General features: G+C 36.2%; 1 protein-coding gene across 2 annotated transcripts in view; it reads right to left on the reverse strand.

Annotated features, from left to right (window-relative positions):
- RSPO2 (R-spondin 2) overlaps nt 1-27112 on the reverse strand; it is a 146004-nt gene that overhangs the window by 63397 nt on the left and 55495 nt on the right. The window contains exons 1-2 of one of the 2 annotated variants that reach the window (XM_077163237.1): nt 11562-11613; nt 10952-11140 (exon numbers count right to left, since the gene is read on the reverse strand). In XM_077163237.1, coding sequence (XP_077019352.1) covers nt 10952-11140; nt 11562-11613 — 241 coding nt within the window. Of the gene's footprint in view, nt 1-10951; nt 11141-11561; nt 11614-27112 lie in introns of those variants that run through there. The other variant, XM_077163236.1, reaches the window with a different exon arrangement.

A 27112-nucleotide genomic window follows, 5' to 3' on the forward strand; every position in this document is an offset into this window, starting at 1 on the left:
GGAAAATGAGAAGAATCTCTTAATCCCTTCACACTCCAAATAAACTAGAGCAGGGGTCGGCAAACTTTTCCTTTAAAGGGTCAGATAATAAATATTTTAGGCTTTGTGGGCCATACGGTTTTTGTCTAAACTGTTCAACTCCTATTTTAGTAAAAAAAAAAAGCAGTTTAGACAATACATAAATGATTACATATAAATGTTTTCCAATAAAACTTAATGTATGAATACTGAAATTTGAATTTAATATTGTTTTCATGAAATACAGGTTTTTTTCCCCCAACAAGTGAAAAATCTAAAAGGTATTCTTTGCTGTAGGGCCCTAATAAAAAGGTAGCAGGACATATTTTACCCATGGGCCATAGTTTGCTGGCCCCTGTGCTAGAGAATGACTGAAATCCCTGGTGGACCTCGAGGGGAAAAGGGAAAAAGAAAAAAGGTTTCATTTTTAAAACACCAAATGGTAACATTTAAGCTTGAGGAAGCAGAGTGATGCCTTACATACACCATCTGGCTGTGTGTGTAAGATAAATAATAAAATGAATCTGAGGATGCTGGATTTGATATCTCAACAAAGGAACACTTGTACCTCAATATTTTCACACTAGATTGAGAAATTAAAAAAGAAGACTCACAATTACCTATCAGTAGGTCAAAATGCCACTCTATTTTAATAAGACTTTAATTTCTTTTGAACTGTGACTCTGCTTCCTGAACAAAAGGACTGGCTAGAGAGAAAGAAGGAAGATAACTAAAAACAATGCAATTTAGCTGAAACCTGCACAATTTTCTTGTCTAGCGTATTTATCCAGCTAGATTTGTAAAGGTGGCTTTGTCATGTTTCTCAGCCTGGTTTAATGATAAATGTCCGTAGAGTCTCAGCTGTGTCATTTAGTGGCAGCGAAGCCTTAGCCTAGTCAGTGGACTTCTCAGAATTTCTGTTACTTGATCTGTAAATGGAGATGATGCTATTTCCCTAACAGGATTGTCAGGACCAAATGAAATGACGCATGAGAAAGAATTTTAAAAACAAAAGTGCTGAGTACGTGCCTTACTTGCACAAAGGAAAGCAGAGCCCAAGGTAGCATTTGCTTTAAAATATAACGTTGTGTAAGTAGGGGTTATCCTACAATAACAGGCACATTCATGAAAGTTACTAAACCTAAAGGAAACTTACAATGCGTGCCTGAAAAATAAGATTTCCCCTATGAAATATAAATAGCACGACAGGTTTTTTGCTTTCCAACAATTATTACCATTAATAAAAATAAAATCTTTTGTAAAGAGCAGGAAAATTGCATAGTTACCTTTGCCACAGGAAGGAAAATATTTATTCAGGCTTGTAAGGAATCTGTTTGGTATCACTTATATTTCCAATCAAACAGAGAGAAAGAGTGCCCTTTGAGTCTTCTATACAAGGTTATGTAATATAATTAAAACAATGCCTATCATAAGAAGCAGTTGCCACATTGTTACTATACGCCAGCAAATTAAAAATCTACAGTGTGCAGGAGAACAGCCATTATTGAACTTATTAATAATATCCCTCAACTGGCCTACTTCTTAAATTCTGCATGGTTTAGCCACACCAGTGCCACAGATCACAATGATGAAACTAAGATGGCGCGACTGCAGCCAGACAACTGCCACTGTGATCTTTCAAAAACACACATTACCTCCCCTCTTAGAAATCCTTCAATGGCTCCCCTTCATTTTGGGATCAAGTTTAAACCCTTGATTTTAAAACACAAGCTCCTTCTGCTTAGAAATACCTGTCTATTTCCTAGCCTCATCTCCACATGTACCTTTTACTCTGGTAAGGCTGAACGACATATTTTTGAAGTTCCCTCAGAACTCCCCATGTCCTTCAAGCACCCACATACCTATGACCTATTCCTCTCTCACCTATCTCATACCTATCTCCTCTCTCAGTAGTTACCAACTGCATTCATCATAATTCTCCCATTCAACAGAGCGCTCCGTGAAGAAAACAGAACATGTCTTATTCCACTCCGTACTCACAGTGCCTAGCATGGGTATAACAGATATGTCTTCTGAATAATAAATTTCGTATTACATTTTTATTAGCTTAGAATTAACACTGTCACAGAGTCCACCTCCACCTTGTGTGTTTTAATGCAGTAACATGATATTATCCACAAAAACACCTTACATTACAAAGAGCTCCATTTCCATACTCGGCATCCATATGTACTAGCTATACACTAAACTGAAGCTCTTATGTCTCATTCTCTGTCTCTAAGAAACAAAATACATGCAAACCAGAGATGAGGGTGTGAGGCGAGACTGAATTTGGCAGAAAACTATACTTAGCATTCATATAAAGTCACAAAGACATAAATTTCAAAACATAATTGCCAACAGCACATAGTACTATTTTATTAAGATGTTTTTATAGACTTATAAGAGATACTAGAACTAGAAGGCTATTATTCCAGGGTGTTACATAATTTGTCTAATGTTGCAAGGCCAGTTATTGTCAGAGCTCAAATCAGAGCCAAGCTTTTCTTATGATCCCGTGTTGTTTGAAAGATGTGATTTATCACTTTAGATTTATCTTTAGAAGGTAATGATTTACATCTTCAAAAGGTAAAATTTTAAATCACTAAATCTGAAAAACTTAGACTTTTGACTGTCTCTTGAAGAAAAAAATAAAGTTGAAGAAACTCTGAGACGTTTCTGATAGTCAGGTTTGTTATTCTATGTAACACGTTCGTCTAGATCATGTGGTTTATTTTTTTAAGGAACAGTCTAATGAAAAGAACATCCCTTTGGAGTTTGCATTCTCACACATAAAGCCCACCCTGCTACTGATTAGTTGTGCAACACTGGGGAAGTATTTCTCTTATGAACTCCAGCATCCACATTTAAAAGAGATAGAGAAGACTATATAACCAATTCTATGGGTATCTCACAGATTTCTGCGTATAATTTCTAATTAGTTTATAACAACTTCTATATCTCTGACAGGAGCCTTGAAGGAGCATAAACACACATACACACACACACACACACACCACACTGGTTGATTAGCAAAAGTGTTTATTAATTGAACAAAACATCTTCTCCTTAAAGACCTATTTGAAATGTGCTGTTATTTCTTCCTTTCTTAAGCACAATGTAATAAGCTACTGCTTAACTATCTGTTAGAACTCCACCTATGGAATAAAGAGATTAAGCATATTGTGAGCTATTTCCTATTACAATTTTAAATAAAAAAGAACCATATGGTTGCCCTCATCACCATCTATTTGGAGCAGCAAAAGAATAATAAAGACATTGGAAAGGTCTGTCACATGATAAGTAGCAGCCTACTGGGTGATTCCATTGTACTACCTTATCACCTGGCCAGACACATGTTCCAGTATCAATTAGCTGGTGATCTGAACAACTATTTAACTTCTCTAGGCTTCAGTTTATTTATCTCTAATAGTCACACATCTATTGTATATAGCAGTTGAATGGATTTAGGAAAAAAAGTGCTAAATAAATTTTCATTATTAGTAGTAAATGGCATGTAGTAAACAGCAGCTAACATCACTGAGCCCTCCCTACTTTTCTCAGAGACCCTAAGCCACCTACAGTATTTCGATCATTCAGCTACTATGTACCAAGCACCTATTATATGCCATGCCCATGACTGGCTGACCTCAGTCAGATTAAACTGTGATCCTGGTGAGACCAAGCTTTTGGATTCAATCCCCTAAAACTAAAATCAACCAGAAAACATTTTGTATTTTCCATAAGACAGAGATGCATCCAAATGCAGCCAGCTATCTTACAGAGATGGGTTATCTTCAGAAGAAAACATAAGAAATAAGACAGCTCGTAACAGTTTCTCAATGATTTCCTGATAAGGGGACTGTTAGTGCCATCCTTACAGCTCCTCTTAGGAACTATTCCTGAAAATTAAGCTGATAAGAATGACCAGGGCAATTAGGCTGACTGGCAGCAGTTCTTACATACTGATGTAAAGACACTGAAAGGAAAGGAGCTTTTTCCAACTGGCAGTAGCCCATTAGCCAACTGAATGACTTCTGCAGAATGGACGGTAGGACAAAATTCCCTCTTTAGGGAAGAAATCAGCATAGGAAAATGCCCTTTCAAAGTATGCTCACTAAAAATAAAAACCTACAGCTCTCTACCCTCCAAAAAAAAAAAAAAAAACAGATTCTAAAATGCATCCAATAATGTGCTTTTTATTCTGTTTGCCACAAAACAAGCAGCATAGAATTTTAAAAAACAAAACTGAACACGGGAGTTAAGAGTCAGTGAGAATCCTAAATTCCATTCTTAGCTCTGCTTCATAATGATGGGTTTCTGAAACTCTTTGAGTGTGTCTTTTCAACTGCAAAAGGTATGAGTTATTGAAAGATACCTAAAAAAAAAAAAAAATGCAGGGCGGGCCACGGTGGCTCAGCAGGCAAGGATGCTTGCCTGCCATGCCAGAGGACCTGGGTTCGATTCCTGGTGCCTGCCCATGTGAAAAAAAGTAAAAAAAAAAAAAAAAAAAAAAAAAAAAGCCAATAGTAATTATGTCTCCATTTTCTCCCATGTATAAAAGTTCATCTTCAAAAAGTACAGCCTTGACTGGGACTGAAACTAAGAGAAGGAAGACTTCACACCAATAGAAGTGGCTGCTATGGTACTAGTGGCCAAGAATGCCACTGGGGAAGCCTTTCCCACCAGAAGGGTGAGGAATGGGGGGGCTGGTCTGGAATGCCAGGGGCGAGAACTCCTGCAGGCATTCTTCCAATCACAGAATGTTAGAGCAAAGATCTCAGAGTATTTCCTAATTTTTACAGAGGAAGACACTGGGGCTCAGAGACTATGTGACTCACCCAATACCAAAGACTGAGTTAGGACACTCAACTGACCTCTCCTGCAGGGGCCATCTGCAGGTGGAGTGATAAGGACTCACTCTGCCGAGTAGCTGCCGTGGTCACTATCTCCTGCCACAGATGTTCTTCTGCTCTTCCTTTTAAAGTATGGCATAAAATAAAGGTTTAAAATGCTTTTATTCATGTAGAATACAATTTCAATAAGAATATTTCATCAGGGGTGGGCCACGGTGGCTCAGCAGGCAGGAACGCTTGCCTGAGATGCCAGAGGACCCGGGTTCGATTCCCAGTGCCTGCCCATGTAAAAAAATAAAAAATAAAAATAAATAAAAAATAACCAATTGAAATTTGTAGGATTGCTAGTTTAAAAAAAAAAAAGAATATTTCATCAGGATTTTATTAACGAAATCAAAACAAAATAGTTAGTTTCTAAGATACCGAGACACAATTATAAATTAGAAGGCTATATGTACCTGAATATATTAAAGAGTGGTAATCTAAGGAAGAAGGAAAAGAGAGTTATGAGAAAGTACTGGGAGGGAAGAAGGAAGTGAAGGAAGGGGACAGTGAGGAGCACGAGAAGCCTGCCTTGAAAACCAGTTTATTTTGCTGTCATTAGCTCAGGAGAGTCCATAAATGTGTGTGTGTAAAATATTCTCCTAGGCTTAGGGTCACTAAAACTTGTCTTTTCCTAAACATGTTGGAAAGATGCTTCAAAGGCAGATGGAGACAACATATCTATGGCACCACAGCAGTGATTTTCAAAGAACAGTCTCCAAGCTAGCAATGTCAGCATCAGCTGGAACTTTTTAAAAAGCTAGGCCTCAGGCTCTACCTCAGATTCACTAAATCATAAACTCTAGTGATGGGTCCCAGAAATCTATGCTTTAACAGATGCTTCTAAATACAGAGTTCAGTTTGAGAATCACCTTATTCTAGTATGAAGAAGTTTCAAGCAGTACATGTCAAAAATGAACAATCACTGACACAGCAGACAACAACACATGGCCCAGGGAGGGGAGGAAAATACATGCCCAATCAGCAGCACAGGCGCATAAACGAGGTGGCAAGAGGCACGTAACACAAATGCCAAGCTCCACAAATTTGTGGAGGGTGGCCCTATTTGTCCTTACTTTGGATGGGAAAATTATCTTCCCAACATATGAGCCTCTGCTTGAAGGACTCTTGAAGGTTGCCAGTTTACCACAGACATATAATATTGCAGTTTCTTAACTGTACCATAGTATCCTGGTAAGCATGTAAACATAATAAATATTCCTAGTATGATCAGTATTATAAGGAGATGTAAAGTACAACAGGATAACAAGGAATTGTCTAAGACTCAGATGTCTGACTCTCAATTGTACATCTCTACATGGATGCGTTGCTTCAATCTCAGAGTTTCTAAACCTGTTTCCTTACACTGTCAATCAAAACCAAAACTAATACTCACAGTAAAGTAACCCTAAACCAACTTCACATTTGTATTCTCTCCCAGTGAACATTACCAGTATTTATACAACATTTAAAAGCAGAAACTTGAGAGTCATCTTGAACTCTTCCCTCTCTGTTACCTTCATGTTCAATTAGTCACCATCTTGTGCTAATTCTACCTCCTTATTTTCTTGAATAGGTCTCTTTCTCTCCATCTCAAAGGTTCAAGTCCTCATATGTGCCCTGGGATTAAACCAGCAGCCTCCATGTTCTCCAGCTCTCCATGCCTTCAATCCGGGCCACTCTCCAAACTATGTCCCTTGCTGCCACCAAATGACACTCTAAAACAAGAAGAAAATTGTATCTTCCCAGCATAAGAATTCACCATCCTCATCTTTCAAGATCGCATTCCTCAAACTTTATGTTCCAACTCCCTACTGACTCTCTCATATGAATGCTCTTCTGGTTCTAGCTCTTATTCACTCCTAGTCGTCCTTGAAAACCGTTTCAGATAAGACCGTCTCCAGGCAACCTTGAAATTCACCCAACCCAGGTACAAGTCAGCTGATCCCTATGGGTTCCCCAAGGGCATCGCCATCACAGTTATCACCCTACATTCCTTTTTGTTTCTCCAGAAGCACACATTCCCCTTCTCTGGTATATAGAAGGTAAGCATTAATGTTTGTTAAATTTGTAACTTTTATAAACAGCCTAAACCATCCCCCAAATTATAGTCTGTCCCTCTCTTCTCCCTCGGGATAAACACCTGCTAACAGTATTGAGAAAAACAAGCCAGCACCCTTCAACAGGCTTCCTCAACCCCAGCACTGCCCGTGCTCCAAAGTAAAGAATACCAGAGGCTCCTTACATGTAGCCCAAATCCACTTGCTAGTTTGCTAAAGACCAAAAGTAAAATAACTCTCACACAATAGCTTACTTCAACATTTCTGGTTTCTTTTAGGTGTAATCAGAATACAGTCCCTGAACTATATATGTTTGAATCTTATCACTTTAGTTGGTGTAACATCCATCATTTATTATCTCCCAGCTTCCTCTCAAGGTCTCATTATCGGTTTCCTATCTCATGCTCATTCATATCCTCTGAACCTGGAACAGCCAACCCTTTCCTACCTGGCCACGCAGGCCAAATTACAAAGGAAGGGAAGGATGCGGGAAGAATGCAGCTATGTTCTACAACTTCTGTAAAGTCCTTCACAACTGTTCCAGCCTAACCACTAACTCTTCCCTTCTCTGACTCCTTTTATAATTATAACACACCTATGCTGTCTACCACTTTACACCATGGTGCTGCAAAATACTGTTGTCTCATTCTATGCTATTATCACAAGCAACACAATTTGTCTTCAGTTCATTTTTAAGTATCTTCTAAAGGAAAACATTCTTAATTTTTAATTTTATTTTACTTTTATTAATTTTATTTTACTTTTCTTATAATCCCACAGGCACTCAAGTTGCACCAACATATTTATCAGAAGTCTACATCATTAAAAATCTTTAAACATGCAAAATATAAAATGTATGGTACTCGGAGTAATTATATAGAAGTCCCCTTGTTTTTGGTATACAATTGTCTGGATTTGGTTAAAAACACTTTAAACATATTTCTGTTCATTTTAAACACCCGGCCCATTTTTCAAATGCTTCATCTCTTCCTTTTTTTTTCAATCAATTGGGTCTTCCCTGCCCAAATATCCTAACATCTTACACACACACACACACGCACTTCTCAATCTATGAACCCTCTCGCTATCATCAGATATTCTTTTTCAATTAACTTAGAAGCAAAGGGAAAGAAGAGTGTCAGCAATTACTGTGGCTGCTTCCCCATCACCATGTATTCCTAAAAACTGTAACAATCAGGATAGGATACCCCAAGCTTACAATGAAACAACTCACAATAAGGTCAACTGCTTTATTATTTAAACATGGCAACTTTGACATTCACCACGTGCTCCTCCCTGAGCCTTCCTACTTCTGCTTCTGGGACAGCAACCTCTAGTTTTGTTTCTATTTTTCTGGTGACTCAGTCACAGCCTCCTCCACATGCTTGCTTTTTTTTTTTTTTTCTTAATATTAAATGTCAACATTCTTCAGGATTCAGTCCTCAGAATTCTTTTTCCCCCCTCTGTTTATATTCTCCTCCTCCTCCTGCCAATGATTCAGTTAAAACAACTTTTGAGTGCTCTGAATCTTTAGGTCAAACAGCCCACTGGACATCTATTTCACCTAGATGTCTCATAGGACCTTAAAGCATAACATATCCCAAATCAAACACTCTATGCTACTGTGGTCATCCAAAGTCAAATACTGAGAATTAAGAAATCACTTTCTATTTTCACTTTGTGTCAAAGGAAATTTGCTCATAATAATTTCTCATTTTTACCAGATAAGTGATGATTTCCTCTGTATCAGTAAACTACAACACTGATATATTTCACTTACATTAAGTATAACCGTAGCAAACCCATTCTCATGCACAGATTCTTTTCACAGTGTTGATTTAAAATTACTGCTTTCCTTTCCACTTCTGAAAGAAAATATTAACATTGCCAAAACATGCTTGTTAACACCTGCCCAGGGGTGTATCACTCTAAGGAAGACCCCATCCATACACTCAGAGCTATCGCTAAAGTGTCTAGCCATCCCAGTTTGCCGGAGACAACTGAACTTTCATCTGATGTCCCTGTATAATTGTTAATAGCAGCCCATTTCACTTCCCACTGTCCCAGGTTGAGCAATATACTATCTGGTCAGTCTATTACCTAGACAAAGAACATACAATTAAGGCCTTAAAATTGGAATATATGCCTTAAGCCATCCATACTCTCACCTCATCTTCCTTGAGCACTGAATGAAAAACGCACAGAATAATCATAATCTCAAATTTCTTCACAGATGGACTAAATCAATTAAGGTTGACCCTATCCTCCTATAAAATTTAATAAACAGAGACGAATTACTAGCTAGTCCAAATAACATACCCTCAGGACAAGGTCCATATTTGCAAAAAAAAAAAAAAAAAAAAAAGTCAATCCATTGATCCTTGTTAGGATTTGTTTCCCTCCAATTATTAATCCAAACAATTCCACAAAATGTAGGCAGACCCAAATTTTCTCTAAACTTATTTCAATCTCTGCTAATGGCAAAATTATCCACCCAGTCCCTTTAGCTAGAAAGCTCAGGACCAAATTCAGTTCTCTCTCTTCTCCCTAAGCAGTTACCAAGTTCCATTGATTCTGTTTTAAAAGCCCCTGGAACTTTGACCACAAACCTTTAACTAGACACTATTTTTAATCTGTGATTGCTGCAATAGCCTTCCTCTACTTTCCCTTGCTTGATCTCTCTCACTTCTGCTACAATTATTTTAAATAAATCAATTTCTGTAGTCTACTGCCTACTTTAAAACCAGACTTCATAGACATACCTCCCACTAAATATGTACTACTCAATTGTCCTCCTTGAGGATGGAACCACTCCCCTAGGAGGTGTCTGAAAATTGTGGGGGACATCTGTCCTTGTGATAGTGCTAAGAAGGCACAAAGGGCATTTATAATGGACACAGACCAAGGAGTGTGAATATCCAACTATGTAGGGTAAGTCCCTCATAACAGAGGATTGTTTATCCAGAATGCCAATACATTTCCTGGTGAGACTTTTTGTTCCCAGAATACATTATTTTTCTTTAATACATACATGGTTCTTTCTTTCTACAATCTACTTAACCTCCCCGCCACCACTAGTTCTGCCTCCTTTCAAAATATATTTTCCCTGGATGATACAAATCTAAAGACTTTCTCATGTGAATTAATAGGGTATATTAATGAAATAATTATATCACCCCTATAACACATTGGTTGCACTTGATGCATTAAGTTATGGTTAAACTGTTGACTCATTTGTTATTTCACTCCATGTTCCCCTTATCCCTTGAATCCCCTAAAATTTGAGCTCCTTGAGAATATTCCTTTGTTTCACATTCATTTTTTTAACATCAATTTCAACTGTTGACCTTTCAGATAAGAATTGTTCTATAAATGGTTTTTGGATTAAAAGACGAAAAACTGTACAAAATTCCAATGAAGAGAATGCCATTTCTTAACCTTTTTTGTAGTTGTTGAACTCTGAACTGAGAATACTTTGAAGTAAACTAAGTTATTAGTGATAGTACTTTAAAGAACCCTAAATGCATATATTAAATTACAGATTAGATGAAGGTAGATATTATAAAATCAGGTATAAGAGGAAAATAAGCTGTAGAAATCATGGCAAACTAAAGAGAATGTTTCCAGTGTAAAGGTATTTAAATTCCTTTTCTTTTATGACTGCTGAGTAAGTACACCTTACAAAGATCTGCCTAACAAGCTTGCGTTTGCAATCCTTCTTAAGAAAAAATATTTTGGTAACCTAAAAAGACAAAAGTGTGTGGGGGGTGTTGTGTATGTTATGTTTCTATATAAAAAATAAAGTAGAATCCCTCTTATCCCATCCCACTCAATTTTTTTTTTTTTAATTTGAGCTTAGACTATTTCTGTGGCATATTGCAAATACACCATATTTTTTCAGGCAATTTTTTTTCAACTTAGCACATCCCTAAGTTGCACAAAAAATTAAATAGAGCACACAAAACAAATGCTCACTTGCACATCTGTTCATATCTGGTGCTCGGTGTCCATAGTATCCTGATGGGCAGGAATGCAGGCACTCTCCGTACTGACGCATCCCTTCTCTTCGAAGAAAGAAGAACAACTTCTGTTGACATCGGCTGCACCCATTGTCCTTTGAACAAGACAAACAACCCTTGCAAATGGGATTTGATACATAACTAGCTGTAAAAGAAACAAACACAAAACAAGCTTAAATATGAATATGATCAGACTTCTAGTCAGTACAACATCAGAGGACAAGTGACCCTTATTCTTCTGCTCTAATAGCACAGAATTGCTAAACAAAATATATCCCCGTCTTCCCAAATTTTTTAGGACATAACCCAGATCAGAAACAAAGAGCTGAAATTAGAGGAGAGTTGTGGCTAAAAGTTTAAATGGAATGGCTCTTGGGGATGCTGAACCAAGCAGAGGCAGATCTTACAGCAGGATTCTGAGTCTAGAACAAAACATATGCACTTAAAGAGCTGAAACATAGCTCCCTTTTTGTAGACAGGAATCATAAAGGTTTTTCTGCCTATGAACTAAATAGCAGAACCAACACCATAACCACCCAAAACTAGCCAGAAAAGAAGCAGCTAACCCTGCATTGGAGGCATGAAGAGATGAGCCCAGGAGAGAAGACGTACACCCATGAGAGGTAAGAACCCCAAGCCTGTAAGACATTCAAACGTGGGATACAAATTCAAATGATCAATATACGATGAAGTTTCTAAGTCAAGAAATTAACATTAAACCTTATCCAAACCCAGGAAAACCCACAGAGAATAAAATAAAGAACTACCCTCTAGAACTTATCTACAATTTTAAGACCTGAGACTTTCATGGAAAACCAATTTAACCTTAAAAAATGAACAAGTCATAAAAGGAAGAGTCACCTGTTTCAGTAAAAGGGAGATTTTACAACTGAGAGCCAGATATAACAGAATTATTGCAGAGAGCCTTCAAGATGAGTGTGTTTAGAATATTTGGAGAGAAGGACTAGAAATCACAAGGAGAGAAGTGAGAATAAACAAAAATGTACAAGTTGGAAAAGAAAATTCTAAAACTGAAGAATATTTCTATGGACAAGCTGAATGGTAGAACAAAATACTGCTGAAGAGAATGAATTAGCTGAAGACAACTTTAAAGAACTACAGCATAACAAAAGATAAAAATATGAAAACATGATAAAGGTAGGAAGTATATAAGAAAAAAGTGAAAAAGTTTCAACACGTGATTAGTAGGTATTCCAGGAGAGAATGAGTAAGACATAATAATAGAGAGAAAATGGAAGAATTAACAAATGAAGATGGGTTCTTAGATGAAAAACTGAGAGTCCTTGTCAGAGCAGTAAAAAAAAATTCTGCATCTAGACACAGGATATTTAAACTAAAGAACAAAGACAAACCAGAGAGAAATAGCAGATAACCTTCAAAAGATTAAAAAGGTGACTATGACTGGCAGATTTTTCATCAGAAACAGTAAGTGCTAGATAGTGGAATATATTCTGCAGCATACTGAGGGAAATTAATTATCAAACTATAATTCTATAAGTAGTTAAATGATAATTTAAGAATGAGAACAAAATGAAAATATCTTCAGGCAAAATAAAGGGAAGAAATTTATTAATCAAAAACATTCACAAAAAGAAGGAGCAAACTGTATACTGGAGAAAACAAAATGAAACCCAGAAGTGTAATGATTAAACCAATGGATAAATATAATGGTATCTCTATAAAAGTATAGTTTTCAAAAAATAAAAGAAAATGATTTAATTTTCAGGGTTTAAAAATCAGAAAATATCTTATATTCAATAAGAATAACATGGAAGACTTGAGGGGGTAAGCCAAAGTTAAATCATTTAAAGTTTCTATGTTATTAACAAGGAAAACCAAGATAGGTTAAATTTGTTAAGTTAAATAAACTTGCTAAAACTTCAAGCTATCCACTATAAGTAATAGAATATAGAACTTCCAAATCAATGGCAACTACAAACAGATGTAATAAATATATAAAATATGAATAGGAGGAAGGACCTCAAATGTCCATGAACAGAAACATGGGATAAACAATTTGTGGTGCATTCATACAATGAATTTTACTCAGTAACAAAAAGAATTAAACTACCAATATACATAATAACATGAATGCAACTCATAACCCTACGTTGCACAAAAGAAGCCAGACACACACAAAAAGTACTTCCTGTACAATGTCATATATATTAAGATCAAAGACAGGAAAGGTTAATGTATGGTGATGGAATTCAGTACACTAGATGGTTGTATTTGAAAGGTGGGAACTGACTGGAGAGGGGTACAATGGAATTGTTTGGAGAGTGATGAAAATAAAATGTTCTATATTTTGGCTAGATGCTGGTTATACAATGTACACATCTGCAATACTCATCTAACCACACATTTAGGACCTTTGTGTTTTTTACTTTATGTAAATTATATCTTAATTTAAAAAAGAAAAAGAAAAATGGGTAGGAAGCCTATACATTAACTTTAGGATAATACAGTTTTGAATACTTTGTCTATTTTAAAGATTCTATAAGTTACACTGGATAGTAACCTATTTGATACTTTTCCATGTTTAGGTTATTTTTTAAACAGAAATATCCTATTGGTGATGGAGGGGGCAGATGGGGAGAAAAAGCTGAAATGTTGTAATAAAAATCTAAAAATCAAAATATAAACCTCATGAGAAGTTCACTACATCTAGTGGTGAGAAGGGTAATTAAAAAGAAAATACTCTTTCTAAACTTTCTGGTATAAAATTTTAAAATGATATCATCTGAAATCCTGGTATAAATTCTAAAATATTAAAAATTCATGTAACTTTTAGTTATCACTATACAAAGCAAGGTCATAAATATAACAAGATACATGAGGTCATGGTGACTTCACTTTATTGGGTTAACCCAAAAAAGGAAAGAAGAGAGAAGGAATAGAAAACTCATCAATTATTGAACTCTCTAACTTTGAGACTACATCCTGTTTGCCCTACATATAATATTTATTGCATATAAAATATTAGGCAAGTATTGAGACTAACAGCTATACAAGAAAGTACATTGCACATCACACCATTCCTTCACTTACAATGATTCAACATCTAATATATTTATAGCCTCTTGTAGTGAATCAACACAGGTTTTAGTTCTACAAGATGCTTCCCCTCTTTTCCCCAGGCTCCTATAGCCCTGATTCAGTTTTATACCCCTTCTTCCAGAGAGACCCAAAACCAAGGGCTTACCCTAACTTTCAGAAGAGGCTGAAGAAAAACGAAAGTATTTTCAGACAGAGAATCAAGGCCTAGATAGTCTTTGAATTAATCATCAAGATCTACTTATTTCCACCTAATCCAGGCCCTGGTTCTAACAATTGCTCAAGTGCTTTTATCTGTATATTCCATTTATTTTATGGCCATCTTCTTCACTTGCAAACCTATGTGTGCCGTCTAAATACTTTTTTTAAACATTTTTTATTGTGAACTATAACACATATACAGAAAAGTAATACATTTCAAAGTACATTGTAGCAAGTAGTTATAGAACAGGTTTCAGAGTTTGGTATGGGATACTGTTTCTCAATTTTAGGTTTTTCCTTCTAACTGCTCCAAGATACTGGAGAATGAAAGAAATATCATTTGTAACGATTCAGCAGTCATACTCATTTGTTGAATAACAAATGAGTCTTATTTATTATAACTCCCGCTTCTCCTTTGAACCTTCTCCAAAATTTTAGGGTAATTTGTGCTATGACCATTCTAACTTTTTCATTTTGGAAAAAGGTGTCAATAACATAGGATAGAAGGCTAGAACTAGTTAATGTTCTTGGAGAGGCTGGCCCCTCTGGATTTTAGGACTTATCTGGCCTAGGAACCTATCTGAAGGTTATAGATTTCTGGAAAGTAATCTTAGTGCATGAAACTTTTGTAGAATCTCAGATAAAGCCCTAGGTGTTCCTGGGTTGACAGGAACGGTTTTATCTGGGTTTGGCAAACCCTGGTAATTCACATTATTGAGCTGAAAGCCAATGTAAGCGTGGCCTCCAGAAAAGCCTCCAGATTCCACCTGAATTCTCTTAGCCACTGATACCTTATTTTGTTACGTTTCTTTTCCCCCTTTTGGTAAGGAAGGTGTTGTCAATCCCATGGTGTCAGGGCCAGGCTCACCCCTGAGACTCATGTCCCACATTGCCTGGAAGACTTTCGCCCCTGGATATAATGTCTCACCTAGGGGGAATGGTACTGGTATTCCTTGTAGAGTTGAGCTTCGAGAGAGAGCAATAAGAAACTTTTTGGAAGTAACTCTTAAGCATAACCATAGGTAGCCTTAGCTTCTCTACTACAGAAATAAGTTCACAAGAGCAAGCTTCAAGCCCAAGGCCTTAGTCTATTGACTTGGGAGTCCCTAATATTTGAGACAGTATCAGGGGTTTCCCCTGTGGTAAAGCTTAATAGTTCCATTTTTTTTTCTCCCACCCCTCCAGGGACTTGGCCAATGCTTTTTAATTATCTTTTCAACATACTGTGAGATGTATCTGGGTATTACATGAAGCTATGCAAAATGACAAGCCCTTGTTCCCACTTTTGGTTTCATGTATTTGGGTTGTTTAAATGAACCACCCAGATACGCTGAGCTAGATTATGTGCTACAGAAAATTTAGGTTTTTGGACAATATAAACCTATCTTCCTCTGGTCTCACCCAGAAGCTGAAGTTTTAAAAAATACAGTTTATATCATCCTTTACCCTTTAGTCTGCTTTACTAGTCCTACCTGGAATCAGCTTTAATTGTATCTCTAACTGAAGCCTGATCTCTTTTTCAATTTCTTTAACTGTTGTTACGTGTAGCAATGCTGACTGTCAGAGTTGCAGAACTCCGCCTCTAAGTCTTAGGTGTCACACAGTAGCCAAAGTTCCAGGGAGATGCCAGGTTACACATATATAGTACAGCATCTCAAAATCTAGAATAACATTTACAGCTCTGAACTAAATGTGATTGCTAAAAGAACTTACAACATAGGCCCAAATTTTCTTATAAGAATTTTCTAAAAGAGATCACACAATATTTGTTCTTTTGTTTCTGGCTTATTTTGCACCACATAATGTACCCAAGATTCATTCACCATGTTGCATGCTTCATGACCTCATTACTTTCTGTAGCCACACAATATTCCATCAAATGTATACACTACAGTTTGCCATTCTACTTCTCAATGCATCCTTCAGCCACCTCCTTCCATTGGGCATATAAATGTTCACAGTCAAAAATCCATGTCTTATATTATCATCACTTAGTTGTACAATCATCACTCTAAATTTTAGACAATTGTCATGCTCCAAAGAGAAAAATAACCAATAAACACTGTCACCAAATAGAAAATCCAAACCTTCCCTTAACTCTTATCTTCCACCTGCCCCCGCCACCAATTATTTACCGCTGGTATTGCTGTGTTATACTGATGTTTTCCTGTTATATATAGACCATAGCATGCATTAGCAGTTTTTCCCCATAGCCTTCTATTATTTACTTTCTGTACAAAATTCATACCTTTGAAATAGTTTGTGCAGGAACTTATTTATATTCATAGTGTTAATCGGTGGGATACATGGCTCTATACAACCCTTTCCAATCATGTTCACCTTTGATATGGCAATATTACTTACGGACCCACTAATGAACTGCCTTCACTCCTGTCTATTCCCTTACAGTTAAGTTCAACCTCATTAGCTAACCTTTCACCCATCTCTAGCTTCTCTATATCTATAGGTTCCTATATTCTATATTATAAGTCTCTGAATTTACCTTTATCAAGGTCATAATAGGGAAATCATATAGTACCTATCCTTTTGTGTCTGGTTTATTTCACTTAGCACTATATCCTCAAGTTTCATTCATATTGTCATATACTTCAGGACCTCATTTCATCTTAGTGCTGCATAATAGTCCATTGTGTATATATACCATATTTTGTTAATCCACTCATCTGTTGATGGGCATTTGGATCGTTTCCATCATTTGACAACTGTGAATAATGTTGCTATGAACACCGGTGTGAAAGTGTCTATTTGTGTCACTGTTTTCAGCTCTTCTGGGTATATTGTTGGGACGTAGGAGAACTCAATATTTAGTTTTCTAAGGAACCGCCAAACTGTCTTCCATAGTGGCTGACCATTATACATTCCCAAAAGCAGTGCATAAGTGTTCCAATTTCTCCACATCCTCGCCAACATTTGTAGTTTCCTGTTTGTTTAATAACAGTCTTTCTTATAGGTGTGAAGTGGTAGCTCACTGTAGTCTTGATATTTATCTCCTTTATAGCTCATGAAAATGGTCATCTCTTTTATGTACTTTTCAGCCATCTGTACTTGCTCTTCAGGAAAACGTCTATCTGTATCTTTCACCCATCTTATACTTGGATTGTCTGTTCTTTTGTTGTTGAGTTGTATAATTTCTTTATGCATATAAGATATGAAACCTTTATTCATTACATGATTTTCAAATATTTTTCTCCCATGGAATTGGCTGCCTCTTCACCTTTTTGACAAAGTTTTTTGAGGCACAGAAGCATGTTATTTTGAGAAATTCCCATTTATCTATCCAAATAATTTTTTAAAAAACACACTTTGTCCCAATCCAAATCAATTCCAATGAAAAATCACTCCCTCAGATATAATTACTAATTAATTTTGGCAAACAACTTTCCACATATCTCTTTACAATGTACGTTTATATGTGATATATAAAACGCATTTTCATTAACGTGATCATACTTTAAAGGCTGTCTCATAACTTACTCAATTTCAGTTAAGTTGTGACCATCTTTTCGTAGCAATGCAACAGGACCATTATCATTATCTTACTTCTAGGAAGTGTCTTATACCTGCTGCCTAGGCTTACCACCACCATCCGTTTGGTTATCTCCAACACTTTTTATGGGGACTACTATCAGTTTTCCAAGCACTAATTCAAGACCTAGTCCTCAGCTTCTGGCCCTCACAGTGCCTGCAGTGTGGGTCAATGCTGAAAGTGTCCTTCCTTCTCCGGCTGCCATAATTATGTCACCTCCTGCAGACTCAATACCACCCTAACTCTTATGATTTCCACAAATCTTCCCATAACGGGCCCTTATTGCTTCTCACTTGGTCTCCCGACCCCAGGCCCACCTCTTTCTACCTTACTCTGCATTCTATACTTAGGTCAATTTCCTCCTTTTATACTACATCATATGGTCTTTCTTCCGCACCTTACACTGACTAGATCATTATGATTTATAAAGTTCTTTTATAGCACTGACAGGAAATAATTCTATGACTATCTACAATTTCTCCAGCTGCCTTCTGAAGACATTTCATCCTGGTATTGGTATTGGTGACATGAGTAGGGTATAAAGGTTAAGTATGGAAGTTCAGGAAAACCAGGGTACAACTTAACTTCCCCACATAAGAAAGGACAAAGACTGAGGGTGGAGTGGGTCGAGTATAGAAAGCTAGGAGAGAGAAACAGAAACTGGGAATATTCAGAGGCTTTTTGAGGAAATGACTATATCTGCCATAGCAGGGCAGGCGGTGATAGGGACAGCCCAACTCATTTTAACTTTCAGGGACATTCCAAGAACATAAACCCACCTTAACCATAAAGACCCTAAGGCCTAATATCTTGGAGAAAAGCAATAATTATTTTGAGTAAGGAATATCCCTTAAATTTGATTTAATGGAAGACTAAGGCAAAAGCAGGGGGTACTGGCTAGAGTAGCACCACAAATAGTCCCAAAGTGATGAGTTCTCTGGAACATATCTGAGAGTAGTTCTCTGGCTACTTTCGGCTCTTGAATTTAACTAAAAATTTGAAAAGGCAATACCAAGATTATCCAAACTCCTAATTTAGTTCTGTAAATGAAGAGAATTTAGAAGGTTTACATACATAGCAGGAAGATTTAAGGAGAATGCTCCCTGTGCCATGGGCATCACAAACTAAAGCTGAGGATGGGCTTCCCTTCCCTTCAAAAGTTAAACCAGCAGCTCTTTAGCACCATAAATCTCACTCCAGAGAAAGAGATATGGAGGGAGAAAAATTACAGAGGGAAGAGCAGCCATATAAATTAAAGTCTGTTTGTTTCATTTTGTTTTTATGTATCAGAAGCCAACTTTCATCTTGCTTTCAAGCATTTCAGAGTCAACAAAGTGTGCCCTACATTTTTTTTTAAAGGGCACTCTTAAAAGCACTAAAAGCATTGCTTTACTTACTTGAACCTCGAATGACTTAAACAGTGAAAATGACTTAGGGAATACTTACCTGAGTCCATATCTTAGATATCTTTAGAGACCTATATATGAGGAATTCTCTTAAAATAAAAACAATGCAGGCCACACCAAACTTAAGTGCTCTCTCTTCCCTTCCCCCAATCATCTTCAGTCATCAATAGTATCCCTCCATCTGAAGGACAAGGGAAACATGTTATTTTTAGCAATTTGAAGCTTCACACGGCAAACCTCAAACAGATTTTTCTGTTTAATTAACTGTTGCCCAGTGTCACCTATCCAAGAATTCTCCTCTACGCTGTATATCAGTAGTTTAACAATTCAACAAGAACTTTCATCTGTGATGTGGTGACTACAACAACCTGTGTGTCTAAAGCCCGGCAAAAGAGACCTATAAACATGACTAGAGAAATTTATTTTGTCACGATCCTAGTAAGTCAAATCGTTCTGTCTAATGCTATGAGATTTAATTCAATTGTGCAGGTGAATAAACAGACCTTAATTCCCGGCTTTGATGACCATATTTATTTGCTCTCTCTGTAAGCTTCAACTTTTCCAACCCTGAAGCCTGCTGAGCTCCAGAGTTTCACCATTCCAATCAAAACAGCTTTTCAAAATTGAGATCTACCCAAAACTCTAATGATGAAATATATCACATAAAACCTAAAAGTCATCAAAAAGATGATAGGTACTGATTTAAATACAAATTCATCTCTGTCACAGGGAAAGGAATATAAAGCTTTAGAGAACAGGGAAAATCATAAGGAGGAAAGCAAGTAACAACCCCTACATCACTAACAATTGTATCAAGAGATAGAAATTCAGCATAAGTAGAACTCTTTACTCTCAACTGAAATAATGTTAGTGTTCCTCTTAAACTGCAAAATATTTGGCCTTTTTATGAATCCTTTGTTAAATCAAATCCAGTTACTCTCAGTCTATCCCATGGCATTTTATGTGGGTGTTGAATGCCCATCTGTTTCTAATATACTCCTGACACTTTTTTAAAGCGCTCCCGTGTTTCTGGATTTAGTCCTTGCTAAGTAAGATGAATCTTAAATTCCTTCTAGGTGAAGGTATCCATTCCAGAAAAAGAACACTGACTTCTAATTCGGAAAATGATAGGACTGAACAAGGGCTACTGGCATCTCCACCTCTCTTCACTGGTTCAATAATAAATCCAATATAATCGGATTATATTGGATTATATATAATCCAATATATAATTGGATGAACAACTGCTATTTAAATTTCAACAGCCAGTATTTGAAATAAAATTGTTAATATCTGTCTACCCTCTATCCCTGAGTTCAACACACACATTTAAAAACAAAAGTACACAGCTATCTCTGCCACCAACAACAGGGACCTTACATGTCAAATCCTATACAAATCTAGCTGGGTGTTAAACCTGACAACATGAGGATAAAAATCCCCTAATCATGTATATCAGCAGTCCCCAAACTCAGTTAAATTCCCAATATCAGTGTCATGAATTAATGTACCTCATAAGATTGGACTAAAATGAAAAATGCCTGTCCAGGATGCCTTCTTTCATTTAACATGAAGTTGTAAATATTTACATTAAATATCTTCATAAAATATGCAATCTTATATTTGTTGTCAAGCCAAATTTCAATACTCTCAATCTTCACCATTGCAATCATCACATCCTAGACAGAAAATAAATGTTAAAAATAACAATGCCAATAACACTTAGATAAATTTCTAGATGACTTCTAAAGATTTAGAGAAGCTAAATTAGCTTAACATGTATTTAATCTAAAAAAATAAAAATCAACTTCTAAACATAATAATCAAGGGCAAAATTGTATTACAAATTCCACAGTTTAAAAACTTCTAGAAATAAACCACATTTTCTCAGACTCTCTTTTTTAGCTTTTATCATGATTTCTTCGAGAGACAATAATTTAGGTGAAAGGCTTTAACTTCCCAAAGAAGTATGAGATATGAGAAAACCATATTAACTGGTTGCACTAAAATGCTACTATTTCATACATCTAAATTATATCAATTAGGATTGAAACACTGGACATTTCCATATTCCTAGATGTATTTCTTGGGAAAATAATACTTCTAAAAATGTACAAGCCCCCTAAATATGGAAATCACCTCCCAAAATGAATATTCTTAGTAACATCAGGATTAAATGTCTTTAATTAGATTATTTTGCTTCTCCTATCAAAATATGTATCTCACTGTACACTCAAATAAAATGACAAGGTTTTAAACTATGGGAGGAGGGGTGGAGTATGGGAATCCAGCATTTTATGCATGATTCTTCTGTAAACACACAACTTCACACACACACACAAAATTCTTAACTAAAACATATGGAGGGAGAGAGATAAATAGAGTAACAGATTTATCTGCACCTATGAAATGCTAAGATCTTCAGAAAAACATGAACATTTTCCACAATTATGACCTCTCCTCCCCAATTACTCTCCAACAGCAGCACCACAGGAGCCCCAGTCCTCATAGGTGCTTTTACAACAATGGTAAACAATGGCCATGGTTTGGCCTACTAGGCCGGATGTTTTTCTATATCACAAGGAAGCAGAATGCGTTACATATCATGCGTGCTCCAAGTCCAACTGAAACGTCACCAGGAAGCTCAGAATATTCAATAACTGCAGGTCAGAAGGACAAAACAAGATACGACTGCAAAATAATCATGGCTGGAATCTTACATGGTTCTCTTTGAAGGTACAAAAGACCTGTCCAGAACATGATAGGTACATTTTTTTTCTAATCTAACTTCTTTTTCTACAGATATCACTAGCATTCAAGACAACGCTAAAGCTGAAGGAGATTGAAATGCTATACCCAAAGAAAGCAATCACTGCAATCATAAGAGGAAAATAACTTTGGTTTAACATATTTTATCCTGAGACAAAGCAAGATCTCTTTAACCTATTTCACCCAAAACATAAACAGCTGAAGCACATGGGGTTGCACATTTGACGGTGGGAGCCAGAGGTCCCCAAAGAAGGTTCTGAATGCACTTTAATAGCAAGGTAAGGCACACTGAGTGCCTATTTTTTCAGAGAGACTCAAGGAAAGGTAAAATTATCCCTTCAATGTGTCAGTTCTATATGCTTATCAACTGAGAGTGTATGCCAAAGTGAGAAGCTCAAGTAGAATAGAAAAATTCAAATGAAATAAATGGCATTTAGAAATTCTCCGAACACGTTTTCAAAACAGTTGTTAATACTCTAAGTAAAAAGACAAGACATAAAAAATAAAAGTAGCTAGGTACAGATATTGATAAGAAATTAAAATCATGAGCCCTCAGTTTAGCACATATAATTCTCAAGTGATGGAATCTGTATTTCCCATAGTCAATTAACCCTCATTTTGGAAGATCAAGCCCTATAAGTATCACTCCTCCCCCCTCCACAAATTATTTGATGCAAATTTTAGCATATATCCTTCCACTAGATATTAGTTCCATCAACTAATGCAAAAATGTACAATTAAAGCTCAAAATGCACTCATCACAAAACTACCCTATTAAAGCAGGCACTTGGGTCATCAACTCTCCAGCTTCTACAACTGGTAACACCACTAACAATGAACAGTATAGAATGGTTAGGGATTGCCTACTTTTCTGAAGATACATGAAATTTTAAAAAAAAAAAAAGGAAAGAATCATATTCTGTGTTCTATAAAATAAACTTGAATTTATGAGCAAAAAAAATTATTCCATGAAACTATTCCAATGCCAAAAGAAAAGTAAGTTTAAAATTACAATGCATACAATCCTATAAGGCTAGAAAAGCTTTATTCCAGTACGGGTTACTCACTCAAGAGCCGGCTTGGGCTTTCACAATCCACTTAAAAGACCCTGTGGGAATCTTGACAGTCCACTGGTGCTAATGGTAACCCCAATGTGAGCAAATCTAAATATAGACATTCGTGAAAATTATGAAACCACCACTATGACATGGTCCCCTGTTTATATGAGGAGATAATCCAATTATTTAAAGAGAAAAAAAATGCTAATAGAGCCAATCCAATTATTTAAATAGAAAAAAAAATAACTGCTCACAGAGCCAGAATTTTATTCCATAAAGTTCTTAAATATGTCTTATATGAATCCTATTTCTAAACAATTTCACATACTTACTAAATACTAAACATAAGCGCTATGGTATCTAACCTATCAAACTGCCTGTAGGAAAATCTCCCCTCTGTTACAAAAGAGGGGATATTGGTGGTGGATTATATTCAAGTATATTCCTACAATATACCGGTCATTCAACTACCCCTTGTATTCTACCTTCTTCCAAAAATAGAAACTAGTTGTTAACCCCTTTTTTACACCACCACTTTAGTTTCAAAGCAATAAACAGGAAAGTAAAGTGCTTAGCTTATTTGGTTATCATAAACTCAGTCCTCAAGCAGAATTACTGCCCAAATTAAAGATTCCACGTGGGTTTGATGTGGAAACTTCCTTGGGCCATATCACTGTTTTAAAATTGGGAATGAAAACTGTGGGCTACATTATCTTAAGGAAAGCCTTCTTCAAAGACAATAATTAAAATTATTTTTTGAAAAAATTGTCTAAATGCAAAACCCATTAACAAACCCTTAGGCAGACAAACATTACTATGCTATAATTATTCTGGAACACATCATAATGCAAAAAATTGAAAGTTCCATTAACTTCAATATTTGTAATTACTGGTAAAGTATCACATATTAACCAAAGTCAGAATAATTCACTATTCAATCTTCAAACGTCTACAGGATTTAGTACTCAATACTTCCATCAGTAGTCTACATTTAACATTTATTAATGGTTTGTTTGAAATGCTTTGTATTTTGCTAACTTCGCAACAATTGATATCCTAGGCCCAGTTTGATATCTGCTTCATTAACCTTGCTCTAAGGAAGTTCTGTCTATTCAGAACAAGAGAAAATACGCAAAAGTAGAGTTTAAGAAAATCTCCAAGGTCCAACAACATGTTAATAACAAATGTGAATCCATCTTTGACTTCAAATCCATGCTTTTTATTTCTCCAGTAATGATATATGCACATACAGCATGTTTGGTCGAAAATGCATTATAACATGATTAAAACTGAGAACTTCCTTTTAAATGCAGCTGTGCCCTTGTAATTTACTTTCTTCCCCTTTCCTCTGGTTTTAACTATCACAAAATAATCAAACTTCCTTTTGATGATTAGTCACTCAGAATAGTATACTAATTCCTTCCTAGCATAACTAGTAATGTAAAAGTCCTATAAACCAACAAAACTGAGATGCCACCCACAAAAACACTTCAGAATACAGCTCCTGATACATCAAAAAAGATAACGGGGGAAACTGAGTTACAGGTTTCCTCTGACAGAGGTTAAAGTGTTCAGAATCCTAAATGGAAAGTCTTTAACTGGACATATACATGAAACTTTTTAAACTTTTAAAATAGGATCGCCACTTGGCAAGTTCAAAGAAAAAAATCACCCTCAAACCGTGCAATTTCCTGCAAATGGGTCATTCTCCTCACAGTCTTTGAAGACAGATCCTGTCCTGGTGAAGGAGCCTTTGAAGTAACACAGCCAGCATACCTATGTAATTATAAAGCCTCTCGGCACACCATTCAAATGACCAGAACTAGACTTTAAAGATGCATGGAAGGGAGGAGATGGACTGATGGATGGATGGACTGACACAAAAAAGAAAAGCCTCTGTTCCAAACAGATGTGGAGAGGAATGTGCCGCTGTGTCAAGACTATCATTCCCCACCATTTCCTCCAAGCGGGAGGCCCAACAAATCTCCAAATATATTAATGGAAAACCATAAGCAGCGTTTGGCCACTCTCAAAAAAGTTGCAAAACTGAAGACAAATTCATACAAGAATTGCAGCAGTACCAGTTACTAGGCATAAAACATTATTCTGCTAAGCTCACCAGAACTTGTTCTTTCAGTGTGGCAATGTGAAAACTTACTTTACTAAAAGAAAACAAATGTCAATAATAGACTTTGCTTCTATATGGAGAGACAAAGTGTAAGTACACACGTGTACTATTTTAAACAACTAAATTAGGAAGGGATGATTTACAGTATAGAAGAAAAAGTAAAATTATCCAATACAACATTTGTTTTAAGTCAGTTACCCTACTTTATTCAACCCGAGTCCTAGAGTAAGGAGGCTGAAACACGTCAGGGGAAGGAATGGTGGTGAGAATGAAGCAGAGATTAACAATGAGGAAAGGTGGGTGTGGAAAAGTAGACCATGAAAGAGTGCGTAGGTATCCTGCACCCCAGGCTTCAATGATTCAGCTCTTTCTAAAACATCAGAAAGACATCTTGACTTCTTATTCTGTGTGAAGCTTCCTCCAAGCGGTGAGCAAATTATATTTAACAAACGAGATCCTTCAATTTATTTATCAACAACACTGATAACAGATGATTAAATAAAAAGCAGAAAGGAAATTTTAGAGAAAATTCCAAAATATATATTATATACCTATGTTATGTACAAGAAAGACACCAGATGACAAAATCTAACCCTGCAAAAATACTGAACATTAATTCATTAAATCTGACTATGAAAATTTGGGCAATTTAACAGCTCTGTGTCTGCCCCAGTTTTATAGATTAGAAAGCCTCAAAAAGCATTCTAAGGTGTAATCAGTATGTAAAATGGTGGAATTAAATAAGATGTTATTCATAAGTATTTAGCACAATATCTAATACATAATCAGTGCTAAAATGGTAGTTACTACTATTGTAACCACTCATCATTTAATAAGACTCAACAATGGTACTAGGCTCTGGGATTCTCTTATTCAGAAACTGTAACCTTTAAGTGAAATAAACACAAATACACTACAATGACAAATACTATAACAAAAGTGATGTGTGAAATTTTTGGTTACTTTTTATTTGATTTAATTTCAAACTCCAGGAAACTTGCAAGAATATTATAAAGGGCTCCCAGGCATCCTTTATCCAGATTCACCAATCATTTAGTGCCCTATTTGCTTTAACACTCTTGTTTGCTTGCACTCTCTCATATGTTCTCTATCTCTATACACATACACACCACTTGTTATGTGTGTATTTTTCTAACTCATTTGAATATAAATTGCAGACACGCTGCCGTTTTATCACTAAATATTTTAGTGTTCAGTATGTATCTTCAAAAACAGGCATATTGTCTTCTATCAACCATACTGATACAATATCATAATCCACAGTCCATATTCAGTTGTCCCAATAACGTCCTTGTGCCTATTTTTTTCTAGACCAGAATCCCTAAGTATTTTAGCGTTCAGTATGATCTTCAAAAACAGGTACATTGTTTTATATCAACCATACGGATATAACACCATAATCCACAGTCCACATTCAGTTGTCCCAGTAATGTCCTTTGTATTTATTTTTTTTCTAGACCAGAATCTCAACCAGGATTATTGTTTAGGACTGAATCATGTACCCCGCAAAAGACATGTTCAGGTTTTAATCGGCATTCCTGCGTGTGTAAACCCATTTGTAAACAGGGTCTTTGAAGTTGTTACTATCAATGTGTGGACTCATTTGTTGAATAGGATTTTCAAAAATACTATTTAGATGAGGCTAAATTAGATCAGGGTGAGCCTTAATCCATATGACTGGAAGCCTTATGAAGATAGGAAATGTAGATGAAGTCAGAGAAAGCCACAAGGAGAAGCTGGAACTCAGCGGAAACACAAAGAGCAGATACAAGAGGTTGTAAATTTGCAAACCACACAAATCTGGCATAGATCAGAGTCTAACTGTCTTGCCACATTGGAACAGATCATGATCCGTCCTGTTCAGGATTCTGACAATGACACCAAGAGACATGCTGTGAGAAGAATGGCT

This window comes from Tamandua tetradactyla, chromosome 6 (assembly GCF_023851605.1).
Source record: "Tamandua tetradactyla isolate mTamTet1 chromosome 6, mTamTet1.pri, whole genome shotgun sequence".
In the NCBI taxonomy this organism is placed as follows: Eukaryota; Metazoa; Chordata; class Mammalia; order Pilosa; family Myrmecophagidae; genus Tamandua; species Tamandua tetradactyla.